Source organism: Solea senegalensis, linkage group LG17 (genome assembly GCF_019176455.1).
Source record: "Solea senegalensis isolate Sse05_10M linkage group LG17, IFAPA_SoseM_1, whole genome shotgun sequence".
Classification (NCBI taxonomy): Eukaryota; Metazoa; Chordata; class Actinopteri; order Pleuronectiformes; family Soleidae; genus Solea; species Solea senegalensis.
Window position 1 is genome coordinate 13,558,276 of NC_058037.1, and position 14,525 is coordinate 13,572,800.

The 14,525-nt window shown below is 43.3% G+C and overlaps 1 protein-coding gene across 1 annotated transcript in view; it reads right to left on the reverse strand.

Moving 5' to 3' along the window:
- fut8b (fucosyltransferase 8b (alpha (1,6) fucosyltransferase)) overlaps positions 1-14,525 on the reverse strand; it is an 84,174-nt gene that overhangs the window by 1,026 nt on the left and 68,623 nt on the right. Inside the window, exons 7-9 of the mRNA XM_044049095.1 lie at positions 11,298-11,544; positions 2,826-3,002; positions 2,106-2,256 (exon numbers count right to left, since the gene is read on the reverse strand). Of these exons, the coding sequence (XP_043905030.1) occupies positions 2,106-2,256; positions 2,826-3,002; positions 11,298-11,544 (575 nt within the window). The remainder of the gene's footprint in view (positions 1-2,105; positions 2,257-2,825; positions 3,003-11,297; positions 11,545-14,525) is intronic.

A 14,525-nucleotide genomic window follows, 5' to 3' on the forward strand; every position in this document is an offset into this window, starting at 1 on the left:
TGCGGACGGTGAACAAACACCGGTCGCAAGGGAGTGATGCTGTACTATACCGTACCAGTACTCTGGTACCTCAATGGAAAGGTTTTGGTGCTATTCCTAATGGAGACGCAAAAAAATATGTACCTTATCAAACACCATTTTAGATCTATAACCATGAGGGAACTGGTCTTGATGGACAGCGTTCTAGCTAACGCATGGTAGGACGGGTAGAGGCCGGCTATGATTTGCGGCCGACATGCAGAATTATTTAGGACCGCCTTTCAAGGGATTTTCAATCAGTGTAACAGTATTTATTTATTCTAGTATTGACATTGAAACTCTTGCTATAGATCGCGCACACATTGGCAGGAACACCGTCGACGCTCATCTCCCACGAGCGAGCAGAACAGCAACTGCCACGCCCATGGAAACCGTCATCATGTCGCTTTCCATTAGATTCCAAGAACTAATCATGACGTTGGCATACATTAATCATGTGACCGGGCCACCTGGACTGTCGCTTACCGAACTGTATCAATTTCACCGGCGTAAACAACTTTACAAGCACGCTTCACCTCATTCTCGGTTTTTTTCTACTTCAAAATCACTTGGTTTCATCCCCGATGCTAATATTTGACAGATTATACCTCACCTATTCCTTTCCACTTGTTTGAATAAGGGGCTCCAACCCAGGTGTTCTTGCTGCAAACTACACCAACACGTTTCATTTGAGGCGGCGGGATAACGCCGCGCTAAGCGACTTGTTTAGGGTTCGATCCTTGAAGCGCACTAATCAGCCTCGGCGAGTGTGAATAGGAATTATGTGGCTAACACATTTCTGTTAGCGTTGGCAGGAAGCCCAATTACTGCTTGTTATAACTCACTATAAAACAGCCCCGAGAAGCTGAGACGGTCTGAATAATGCATGACAAAACACAACTTTAACGTCAGAACTGTCATAGATGGCGGCGCCGCTTCGCCTGCTTTACACAAAACCTGTGACCCAAATCAGATTCTTCCACAGTTCTGTTTATAATTCATGATCAAGGTTTTTTTTTTTCTCTTATTCTAGTTCTTTAATGTCTTTAAAATGTGCTATTAAAGTCCAGGGTGTGACATTTAGGAGGGTGTATTGAATATAAGTATGTTTGTATGAGTTTATAATGAAAATAAAAATCATTCAGCCTCATAATAAGCCTTTATTTAGACGCATGCTTCTACAGTAGCCTGAATGGACAAAATCAGCCAGATATGGAAGCAAACTACTTTTCTGGTCTGTGAAGGCCTCTGCAGTCCTGCAGTTGTTCGTCTCACCACTAGATGTCACCAATGTGTACACATTGGACCTCAAACGTAAGGGTTATAATGGTGGGATTTGATTTCGATGATGATGAATGAGCAGCCTCACGTGTGACGCATCGTCTTTGCTCGTTTCAGGACAACGCAGCTGTGTTGCTCTATTTTTTTTTTTTTTGTTCGAAAAGTGCTACAATTTAGATAATTATTTTTATCTTTTGTCTCCTCGACTGAGAGCAGTTCTTCTTTTCTCTTACTAGCTTGCAAATCTGCTGCAAAAAAAGAAAGCACCTGGCATTTGACGGGACGAGCAGATGGTTCTAACTCCAATGCTTTTATTGTATATTGCACCCAAAAATAAGGCTATAAATAATGAAGACATAAAGTGCAACACTTTTGAACCACGTGCCAGGGCTGAAACCTTTATTCGTCTCACCTTTCAGACCACACGCTTACAAACAGTATGCTGGACTGTTGACAGTGGCTGTTTTATTTTTGATCTTGGAGATATTATTATCTTGCTGGAAATGTCCCTGCACTTTCAGTCACATGTTGTGTTCTTCATCAGAACAGGGACTTTGTCTTAAAGGTTCTGTTTCATGTCCCGAATCAAAAGGGGATTGAAAAAAATAAAATAAAATTGACTATAAGTCCACGTCAAAGTCACTTCCTTCAAAGAAAATAAAAGCCCTAATCTAGGCTGCTCCTCACTGAGTTTCTGTAAATTACAACAAGTGTTATGAGTAAAGAGCTTCGATAAGAAATAAGAACTGCTGTCTTTTATCCAGATCGTAGAAGAGAAGTACTTTCATGACGCAAAGTGGACTGACCTGTGAGGAGAAAGTGCACACCAGGAAGTCGGTCTGCGACAGGAAGTGGATGTCCAGGATGACTCCTCTCAGCGAGTTCTCGGTGTAGCGGTTGTGAAGACCGGCCGACCACGAGATGGAGTTATCGCTGATGAACTCGTAGTCTGGATACCTGGACGTTATGAGGACAAAAATCAGGTAAAGGTAAAAAAAAAATATATATATATGGTTAGATAAGAAGGTTATCCTCATTTGTTCTTTTCAAGTTAATTAGTAGAATCAGATTTTTTCACTTTGCTTATATTCTCACACACTTTGGGAGCTGTGCGCGCCCTGATATCATGTCATGGATATGAGCTTCAATGACGCTTTAAGTGTTTCCTCAACAAAGTATTTTGTAAAATGTCAAGGCTTCACCTGTGCAAACGCATACAATTTTCACAAGAAGCACAAAGTATAATGTTGCCATGGATACAATGAGTCAGACTGCAGGGCGGCAGCGTGAGCTGAGATTAGGAAGGCACTGCACACACACACACACACAAAAACACATTTTCATAAACTGAAAACACCTGGTTAACATCTCACCCTAACCTGAACATAACCATGATTCAAATCTTAACCCCTAGTTCTTCAGAAATGAGGTTGTGCCTCATGAGGACCAGGTTTTGGTCTCCATGACTACTGGTCCTGACAAGGTCAGTGTTAATGACACACACACACACACTCATGGGCACTGACTTCGTCTTAGCTTCCTGCAGCAGGGATGGGTCGTCGGTCGCCAGGTAAACTCGTTTCTTGTCGATGTGGACGCGTCGGGCCAGGTGCTGAAACTGCTCCTCCACGTGCAGCATGTACTCCTCGATTGGATGGAACGCCGCCTCTGTCCCCACCTTGTCTGTCCTCCTCACGTGGACCCTGCAGACACACAAATGGGGTTAGAAACTAGTCCCGTGTCCAACATCAACTATGGATTTGTTTGGCATTTGTCTTCCATGCAGCAGCAATAGAACAATCCTTTAAGCAAGAAATGGAAACTAGAAAGTGTCATATTCTCTTATTCATCGTTCAAAGTGAATTAAATTAAGGACAGTTTTTAGAAACCGTAATGAAAATAACATTTGTTGGATACCCTTAAAATTCCAATAAAATATCTTAGTTGCTAAACATGTGGTTGATTGATTTCCATTGTTTCTATCTTTTCATCCTGATAGAAATTGACTTTATACATGTCCTTTTTATTTTATTTTTATGTACTTTCTCCTCCCTCATGTCCAAACACACGCAGAGGTTTATTGGACTCTCTAAATTGCCTTCATGTGTGAGGGGATGGTTGTTTGTCTCTGTGTCCCTGTGATGGACCGGCAGCCTCTCAAGGGTGTAACCCCGCTTTTTGCCCTATGTCAGCTGAAATTTGCCCCAGCGAGCCCTCATGTGGAGGATAAAGCACTAAACGATGAATGAACGGATGAAGGAAACACGATGAGGCAAAATCGTTGACTGCTGCCGCTGAATCAAAAGAGCCGAGTGAAGTGAGAGAGACCTGACGTTGATGTTTGTTTATTCCGTCTTCTGACTGACAGGATCGAACAATGAGGGTAAATCCATGTCTTGCCTCAGCTGTAAGACATGTTCTCGACAGTATTTTATTTTTCACAGAGAGCGGCAATCAGCGAGAGAAACAAACAAACAAATGTTCCCTCGTTGGTACAAAGAAGCAAAAAGAGAAGGAAATCGAAGTAAAACAAACAGTGACGGAGATGAGGAGTAAAAGAAATAAAGTAGAAAATGGAAAGAAAGAAAAATGTCTTACAGAACCCTGTGTTTTTGTCAGTGTATTTAGTAAACAATGACAAAGAGAGAGAGAGAGAGAGAGCGCTGCCACAGGCTGGAACATGGAAGAAAGAGAGCAGAGATTAAAAACACAACAAAGGACAAAGGACGGACGACGAGAGGGGGAAACATTTCCTCTTTGGACACAGAAGCTTCCTTCTCGTATCGATGGACGCGGGAAAAAACTATTTTTATTCCACACACAACGATTCAATTACTGAACGACGCAGACACATCTGCATATTGGCTTCTGGCCCGGAGCAGCAAATTAAATTTCAAAACCTCGTGTGAGAAGGCATTTGGGTTTTTTGTTTTTTTTTAAACCTGTGTACACGTGGAATAAGATCGACACGCGTCTCATTCGACAGACTGAGGAGAACAGATCTGCACCAATATCACACGGTTAGGATTATTAATATGTTTTTCCAATGAAAATGAGAATAATTTGCTCTGATATCGCAAATCATAAGGCAATTTGTGTCAAAAATAATCGCTATTTGATATTGTGACCGACTGACTGGTTTTGGGAGTACAAACTAACATGAAACCAACTCTGATTGATTAAATGGAATTTAAAACTGCAGCGCTTCAATTTTAGATTCAATACGTCTGGCAACAGTGTCCAGTAAAGTGAGATGAAGTTGGCTTCAGAAGTGAATTCTACTACAACAAAAACCTTTATTTGATTTTTTATATGCTTCTACTTCTGCCTGGAGTCGACTCTCCGGTCAGATCTGATAGTATTGCTGGACAGAGTCTATTGCACCCAGAATCAAAGTAAAGACAGAATAACAACGACAATGCATCTTTAAATCAGATTCCCACACGTGCCTCCGTGTGAACACTACGGCGTTGTTTGGACTGCAGCCCAAATCTGATTTCCATGCATATCCAGATTGTATGTGAACAGCTAAGAAACACACAAGATCCAATTTTTCCTGATTCAAACCACATACGGAGGTGGATTCAAATGCAATCTGATTTTTACAGATTCATTTCCATCTGAACGTCTAGACAGAATTTCTAAGTGTCTTCTGCGACATCTGTGACTCGAGCGACAACAACAACAACAACAACAACGATGCAGATCCGGAGAGACGCAAGTTAAACGATTGACACAGATTCCTGTCGTCCATTTAGTTTATCTTGTTCAGACTACTTGTTTTTTCCGGGGCGTAGGCTGTCTCTATAGAAACCCACTAGACTAGACTACATCAATATGGACACAGGCAGAACTGATCACTGATGCAGTATATAATGTGGACAGTTGGTCAGGAGGATCAGATTCTGATGGGATGTGTTTAAACAAGGCCAACGACTCAGTATGAAACCAGTCTCCTTCCCTTCAAAGCTGTTCCTTATGCAACTGAGGACGACTGTTTTAAAGATTGAAATGATGCAACTGCATTTTTTTCCCCCCTCTGCTCCTGAATTTAAAAGCAGCATCCACAAATGTTGCTACGTTTACGCTTGACACACACAAATCCAATTTCATCACTTGCGACGAACGGCGTCCGCTTGAAAGATCTGACGCGTCGGCTGCGTCGATCGCAGTCTCACTGTCTGTCCGTTCAGGATTTCCCTGCTGCTTTGGGGACTGAAAAAAGTTTCTCCAACACCAAATACTCCTCTAAGTCTTTTGTAGGGAGAAAAAAAAACCAACAAAATGAGGAGAGAGCCAACGGTTCACGGGAAGAGCATCAACACTGTATCTAATTTCCCCCAATGGCCAGAGATCAATCAATGACTACTGGAGAGGCTCGCCCAAAGAAATAGACCCCTTTATTTCTGTGGCAGATAAAACCCAGAGACTGAGGCAGGAGCAGAAGAAGGAGATGGTGCCGAGGTTTGTTGCAGTCTTTCATTTAGTCCACGTCTCTGTGATCGGACAGAAGTCTTGACTCCGGGCTTTTCTCTCCTTTGTCAGGGTCTTTCTCTCCTGCTTCCTCCCTTCTTCTTTCATGTTTTTTTTTCTTTTTTTTTCGCTCCTGTGAAGCCTCTTTGTCTTGTCCCCTTTCTCCCTCCATCAGAGCAGCAGAGGCCACGCTGAGACACCGCTTCGCTTTTAGCTATCTCCTCCCTCCGTCCGTCCGTCAGCCTGCCCCCACCGCGGCGCTGCCCTCCTTCACCGCCGCCATAATTCAGTTCATTTCACTGACGCGCGCTCGTCATGGTGGGCGTAAAAGCATACGTACCTTAAAGCATACAGACATCAAACACACCCACACTGATTGTGACTACAGCATATAGACTGAATTCATTATGTGTGTGTGTGACGGTGACCTCGGCGTGCAGCACCTTTTTATGGCTTTTAACTGTACACATCCATGAGGATGTCGTACACCTGCTGCAACATCACAGTTTATTTAACATTATATTAATATTTGATCTGAATGTGAATCTGAATCCAAATTCCATGTTTTCCTCATAGCTACTCGGCAATAAAACGGATTATGACGTTTTTTAACCGAAGATAGACGTTCAGATTTAACACATGCCGAGACAAATGTATGCAAACATCGTATCAGACGGCCGCGAGCATGCGGTCGCTTGTAAGAATGAGTTATCGCCGCCTCTAAAATCCCACTCAGCTCAATGATGCTTTTTAGCATCTTTCAGCTCGTGATTTTTTTTACTGTATTTTACGGCGTCATTCACTTGTTTTAACAGACAAAAAGCTCACAAAACTAGACCCGCAGACATAAAGAATTGCGTGCGTTCTGTGAGGAAATACAAGTCGGAAAAAAGAAGTAATGTCAATAAATACCTGCAGTTAAAAGAGATCATTGTCTTATGCTCCCATCATCATGTAGTGACAGCTGATTTTTTTTCCTGCTTCAAGAATACATCAGTTATTTTAGACTCTAACCACGAGAATCCAAATACAATCAACAAAAGTTAGCGCTAGTGAGTAGAGTGAGAACAAAAGAATTTTCCGTCAACATGATTTTTATAGGGGCCACGCGGTTAGTGTAGTGGTTAGCGCTCTTGTTTTCTCCGGCTTCATCCCACAGTCCAAAAACATGCATAATGGGGGATTAGGTAAATTGGACGCTCTAAATTGACCATAGGTGTGAGAGTGGGTGGTTGTTTGTCTACGTTTGTGGTTCTGCGATGGACTGGCGACCCCCCCCCATAGCCCTATGTCACCGCTTTACCCCCATGTGGAGGACAAAGTGGTAAAAGACGATGATTTCTGTATTTTCCTTAAACGAAACATACATCGTTTTTAAAAATAATGGTTAATATTTTGCTTTTTTCCCCCTAAAAAAAGTACCACAAACCCCCATTTCTTCAAGAACAAAACTGACAAGGGATTTTAATAATACAAAAATACCACATTGCCATGGTGACAATGCTACTATAGTATCAGCAGAAGAAGAAGTAGAAGCAGCAGGGGCAGGAGAAGCAGCGGTGGCCTACTTTCTTTTTTCCTCTCTCCGACTATCTTTGCTACCATTAGGCAGCTTTAAATAGTGGGAGGATGGAGCTGTGCTGATAGGGGCTTTTAGTCGGTGACTTCCAGCCTTTTCACAGCTCGTGTCCTGAGAGAGCCACAGCGTGAGAGGGATGGTGACTAAAGGCATGTGGGGGTCGGCTGGGGGTTGTCGGGCGCTCTGGGGTCAAGCTGCCTTTGTTCGCCTCTTGGTGCGCTCTCCACCAACCACCACCCTGTCTCTTGCCTTCTTCTCTCACTGACGCTAAGGATCCCTTTCAATCCCACTATACCCCTTGTGACATGAAGGGAGAAAAGGGTTTGTGTGTGTGTGTGTGTGTGTGTGTGTAGGAGAGGTGGAAAACTAAAAGAGATTTGTGGGTAGAAATTTGCCCTCCGGGGGGACGTGAGCGAGGGGCAAGTATGAAAATCTTGAAGACAAATGAACAAATGAAGACACGGGAATGATCAAAAATGAGCGGATGAGAGGAAGTGAGGAGGACGACGACGGCGGCGGTGATTGAAAGAGTTGGGATGAGTCGCGGGGAAGAAACAAAAGAAACGCGGGGCGATGAAGGGGGTGGAGATCCAAAGAGGACGGGGAGGGGAGATATGACAGGTGCTCGGGTGGTGATGGTGATGAAAGCAGGAGAGGTGAAAACCAAAGAGAGGAGCATCTGAGAGAGAGAGAGAGAGAGAGAGCATAACAAGAGGGTGCGGGGACAGAGAAGAGAGGGACAGGAGAAGGAGGAGAGGAAATGTAATGAAGCCTGTGAGTTATAAAAACTTATGAAGTGGATGGCGGCGCTTCACCAGGTGGTCGTCACCAACTATTAGAAAGTCATTCCAAAGCATTTGTTTTATACTAGCTCCCCTGCCAGGCGGGTGGAGTCAGCCACGTGGGAAGAGGCAGAAGTTTTAGAGTCGGTTCACATACTTTTCCCTTGCAGTCTCTGTGTGTGTGTGTGTGTGAGCGTTGTCCTAATATGGCAAATCCCCTTCCATCTGCTCCACCAAACAGGTTAAAACAACTGCAGAGCATTATTGGCATGTCGCTTGTTTGATCCAGGACTGAAGTGCTGCTCAAGGACGGGGCGGACTCTTCTATACGTATACTGTATATGTGTGTGTGTGATTCAAGAAGAGAGACAGCACGTGCACGTTCGCCGCGTGAGAAGCGTAAACATGCACGGCGGCATCAGCGTCTTACTCGAGAGAAGCTGGGTCCTCGTGGGAACTACAGCACGTAGCTCACACTGACGAGCATTCTGGACATGGGAAAATGTCCCAAGACAGTTTCTAACTGTGAGTGTCTAATCTCTGGAGACACAGCGTCCCTGAGCAGTCACATCAAAAGCAGAGGTGATATATATATATATATTTATTTTATTTATCTAATCTGTTATACTTTGTGTTTACGAGGTGCAGGTGCTTGAGCATGGGAAGACACCATCCTGCCATAAATGGGGCTTAATAAAGGTCCAGTATGTAACATTTAGAGGGGGTTTATTGGCCAAAATGAAATATATACTACCCACATACATTTGTATAAGTGTATAATGGCTTTAAAATACAATGTGTGGCCATAGACTGAGCATTTTTACAAGCACTTAAGGAAAGGTAAGATCCTCGCTTTCGTCCTGAGCCAAGGTTTTGCAGAGGAAAGAGAAAACAGCAGAGCGAGAGCGCGAGAGAGAGAGTAGGAAAGTGAAGAGAGTTGTGAGAGTGTTTACATCTCTTCCTGGCAGTAGAAGGCAGCTCAAGTTTCCTAACACAGAAAAGAGTGAGCAGAGAGGTCCTGTGTTTGTTGCACTCTGCAGTCGCACAGTTTATATGTCACACATTCTCTGGTCAGTTCTTCAGTGAGATTCTGTCCCAGCGGGTGCACGCGAGGTTCTCTAGTTTACTAATTCCAACCATAATTTGACTAACCCTAACCCACGGATGGATATACAGTATGTGCACCAGACATTCATACTGTATCCTCCTTTAGATGTATGACTAGAGCTGTTATCCGTTCGTGTTGTCTAACTTTATTCCTAGAGCACCTTTAAAAACGACAGCAGTCGACCAAAGTGCTGTACAGGAGGAGGCACAGGTGGTTCCAAAAGAATAAAAACAATACAATTACAGTCATCAGTAAAACTAAACAATAAAACATAACATGTGCTCATTTGTGAAACGCCAGAGAGAAGAAGTGCGCTTTAAGGGAGGATTTAAAAGTCTCTAGGGTGTGGGAGGTTCTAATATAGAGGCGGAGACTGCTCCAGAGTCTCCTCCGTCACCTAGACTTAAGTCTGGTTTCAGGACCCTCCAGCAGCTCAGAAAGATTCAGAGGGGCCCATACCATTAAGTGCTTTAAAAACAATTAATAGAAGTTTAAAATGATCAAAAAATGATTTAACCCGGGCAAAGAAGTACGCAGACATCTGAAACACTGTGACCATGCAAAACAATCAGCAGAAATCCAGCTCGAAGGTTCAGTGCAGTTCTTGAAGGCAAAAAAGTACGGTTGTGGAGCTCGTAATATCTCAGAAACGAATGAAACTAATGACTAATGACATCATTTAGGTGTGTCGGAGCAGAGAAACATCGAAAACATTACATGTCAGGACAGGGATCCCCGAGCACCAGGATTGGAAAACACTGTTCTACAATGAGTTAAATAATGTTCTAAAATAAAGTTCCTGTTCAATTTATTTGTGTTTTATTTTTTGTTTTACCACAGAGGTACAATGAACCACATATATATATATATGTGTATATATATATACATATACATATATATATATAAATATATACACATGTATATATATATATATACATATATATACAGTATATATATATACATATATATATATAGTACCTTCATGGACCTTGATTTTCTCCATGAAAAGAAAACTGTAATAAAAGGAAAAATAACTCTTGTTATATCACTCCAGGGTTGACATTTTTTAATTTCCAACTATTTCAATCAGTGCCCTGTAAAGGGGATAGAACAAGGTTTTACTTTTGTTATATCAACATTATTTGTGGCGAGATCTTAACACACTGCACGACCCATGTTCCTCATAATGAAGGAATATGTCAGTGAGAGTGAGACTGAGGCTAAACTGAGTGCTTTGAAAAGAGTGGAGGTCCACGGCACAGAGGAGAGAGAGAGCTACACATCAGGCTCCACCAACACAAACAGTAATTGCTTGTAGGAAAAATTCATTGTTGTTTTTGTTCTTTTCGGGGAATTAGTTGACAATAAGCAACGACGAGTGCAGCCATCGCAATCCTTTGTCCTCTGACAAAGACTTTGAGGATGAAGTTGTCAGGCGATTCTCTGTTAAAGAGGTTATTAATGTACACTTGTCGGCTTTAAATTGACAGATTCTGTGATTCTTTTGCATATTAAAAAGAAAAGGACAGTCAGTATCCTCAGTATTTACTGGTATAAATTTTACTAGAAACCCTAATGGGCACATTCGTTGTGAAACGAGGCAGAATCAAACATATCACGCCGCCAGCTCTTCGTAAAGCAACAGACAGTGATGGAGTTTGTTTCACGCCGTTGATTAGCATGAAAATGAGCCGCGCGCCAGTGTAAGGCTGTGAAGTAATGAAAAGGCAAATTCCTCCCAACCACAAACAAGAGTAAAAAAAATAAATAAATTGCCACCATCAAATTAAGCTTCTTTTAATGCTATTATATTAGCCTCATATTAACCTCACCCTAAGCTGTGCTTGTGCTTCTTCACCACGCTTACGGCTCTGCCTTTGTTTACTTTGACGGTGCAACACTTGCTATCGAAATGCTATAGAAACAAGGCCATTATCGCTGAAGTGCTTTAAGTGAATCTTTCATCACAGATAAAAAAAGAAAAGAGGAAATAAAACACCCCCCCTCACACACACACACACACACACACTGAAATGTAATCGCCGAGTGGTCTTACCCGATGATGGGATGTTTGAAGCCCAGCTTGGCAGTGGTTTGCTGGATCTCCTTCTCCAGCCAAGCCTGAGGACGCACCAGGTACTTGACAAACTGGGACACCCACCAAACGGACGGGTCGCCGTGGAGACGCTGCAGACGCGGGGCCAGGTCCTCTGGGATGGCTAGGGGCAGGTACGGAGGCCGAGGGTGGAGGCTGTCCACGATCGGCAACTCCACGACCTGCACGTCCTTATCGTGGGCTTCTCCTACAATTGCCGCACAAAAAAAAGAACTGAATGAAACACTCAGGAATAAACACCTTTCTGTCTTATCCACACTTGATCAAAAACGAGGACTTAGCATTTCTTGTTTAGCCTCAGCCGCAGTTCAAAGTTCAAACCCCCAGAGCAGCACTCGGCGAGGCTGAAAACCAGAGAACATCTGTGTGGTGGCTACTCTCTTTCATGATGAATGTATTAAAAGCACAGCTAACATCAAACATACAGCATCCTCCATCCTTTTTTTCTCTTCCTTGGTCCTTCGTGATCTCACACATAGAAATCTGAGCTCACATTTTGAAGCCTTGAGATGTTGAGGTTTTTCCAAAAGGAAGTTCACAGACATCACCTGCAACCAGCTGTCGCTCACTAATATGTGCCGTGTTCCTCTAAACTGGCGACCACGACTTCTCGGGTGAAAAGCAGACTTTTTATTTTCCCATAGACCTCCATTCAACCTAGATCTTTTTTGCACCCTGGTGGTTACTCAATCCATTCTTACTTCTTGATTGACTTCACCATGGAAACCAAGTGGACTGGATCCATATTTATTTATAGTCCACGGTCTTCCCTGTTACACAGCGCTAAAGTGGATTTAAGGACGTCTTGAATGGAGCTGATCAGGTTAGTTCTGTGTGGATTATTACTATTTAAGAAGCGTGTATCAAGTATGACGGCATCATGTGCACATATCTGGAGAGTGATGATGCACTGGGAATGTTTATTCCACCGGCATAAACAGAAACCCTCATAAGATCAGAGAGACAGTCTCGCTTTTGTGGCTGACAGCTGTTCTTTGCTTGTCCTTGCCGAAAGGTCAAGGTAAGCTGCTTTCAAACAGGAGCTGGTGGTGAAGAGCCAAGGCAGGAGGCTGGCGGTGTTGGAGTGGGCAGGGTTGAGGTGGGGCTAATTGTGGTCTGGATTCGGTCCCTTCAGGCTGAGTGTCCTGCCTGGCAGAGGCCCTGGACAGAAGGACACGCGGGGCTGAATACGAATGACGGCCCCCAGTGCGGAGCCAGACCTCCGTACACATACAGCCAAGTGTTTTTATTTTCACACAAAGACACATACGTGAGCAGCCCGCACCTGCATGTATGAACAAAGGTGGGCGAGCATGCACGCACACACACACACACACACATACACATGAAAAAAGTGTCCCAAGAAAAGAAATGTGCATCCACTGAAGAGAAACACAGCTAATCTCATTTCAGCAGGAGGAAAACGCCTGGCAGACGTAACCTTCACTCTCTTTAAGTCTTAAAACTGAAGGGGCATTTCTTTTGACTGCACATGCACGTACGTGTGTGTGTGTGTGTGTGTGTAAACCCCCCCGATTTGCTTAAAAACAAGTCCTAAAGAGCGCGTTCTGTCAGACTGAAGTGGGCTCGCTTACTGCCACAACTGGCACTTTCCAAATAATTGGCATAATGAGTCATTAAAAATGGCCTTTTACGGCGCACACATAAAAAACACATGTCAAAAACAAGGCCAAAAACAGAGGCTTCAGCTTGTGTGAGCGTATCCTTGAGCATGAACGGAATATCAATTTGGTAGAAGCATTAAATATTGAACAGAAAAGATATTCCCCGGTCTGTCTTTGCTTACATAACTTTATTGGCATGATTCACATATAAGGGGCCCATATTTTGAGGCCTGCACTTCTTGGAACAAATGTACAGACATGCACTACGTCCTCCTCCCACAGCGACTTAATTAGATCACAAGATCGTCTCCCTGGATCTTCGTGGATGCATCACGTCCTCAAAGCATGCGAGGCCGCGCTCGCGCAGAATCCCCACATTTTGAACCCGTGATGTACACGGAGGCTGATACATTTTTCATATTAGTATTGTTGCAATACCGGAGAACTCAGAGTGACACTGTGGAGAAAAAAAAAACAAAAACCCAAAACAAAACAAAAGGATGGTGCATCTCTACTCATAATACATTTGAGACTGAGTTTATGAACTTAGAGGAAGCCGGTTGCCGTCTTAAAATGGCAGGGAACATTATGTTTCTCCCGCTGCTCTCGGAATCACTCATAAGGCAGTAATATCTCCACCGAGAACCTCAAAGGAATACTCTCTCTTTGGCAAATTAGCTCTTTGATCAACGAACCATTGTTCGGCGAGAAAGCTGCTGCTCCCCCCCCTCCACCGCTCCTCCGTGTGTTTAGAATTTTGTCTTTTTTTCCCAGGCCGGAGATGGTGTCGAGTTCTCTCATGTCATGTCGTCCAGTGAATATTGAAGTTGTAATAAAGTGAGCGACATCCAAGTAAAAAAGAAGCCGTTACAGTCGTTTGATGCTGGCAAATTAAACCCGACGTCCGTATCGCTGAGAACCATAAACATGTCGAGCATAAAAACTGGCATATCTGTTCAGATTTGTCTCTAGTTTATAATTCCCTGTCCCTTTTTACTTTCAAGTTCAATACAGCTTTTAACATTTAACATTTGAGAACAGAAAAACACGTTTATATTTGTTAAAGTGAGGACCTTATGTTTTGTTCTTCTTCTCCACAACATCAGAAATCTTTCAAGCACAAAACAACTCGATAACTGGAGTGTGAATATTTCAGTGTCGATTTCCTTGTAATGTTTTGTATTTTTCATTTCCCATCGCAGAATGAAAATCACTGGGCCCCATAATGGCTTTACAACTATCTTTGATTCCCCGCCCCCCACCAGCCCCCCCAAAGCCATACATTTCAGAAATTCCCTGCCACAGATGCAAATGCCATGAATCCTCTCCCTGTCTATAAACGTCTCGTGCCCTCAGGGAAACATTTAACAGGAAGTGGGCTAACCGTGTAGCGATATAAAGTGGAATCTGGTCGGGCTGCGACATAAATTACCAGCAGAGTCGATTTCCACGTGGACGCAGAGTCGGGAAAACAATACAGAGAGCGGGTCAGTATGGAAAATGCAAAGCAGTGAGCACATATCTGTGCGGAGGTGGTCCTGCA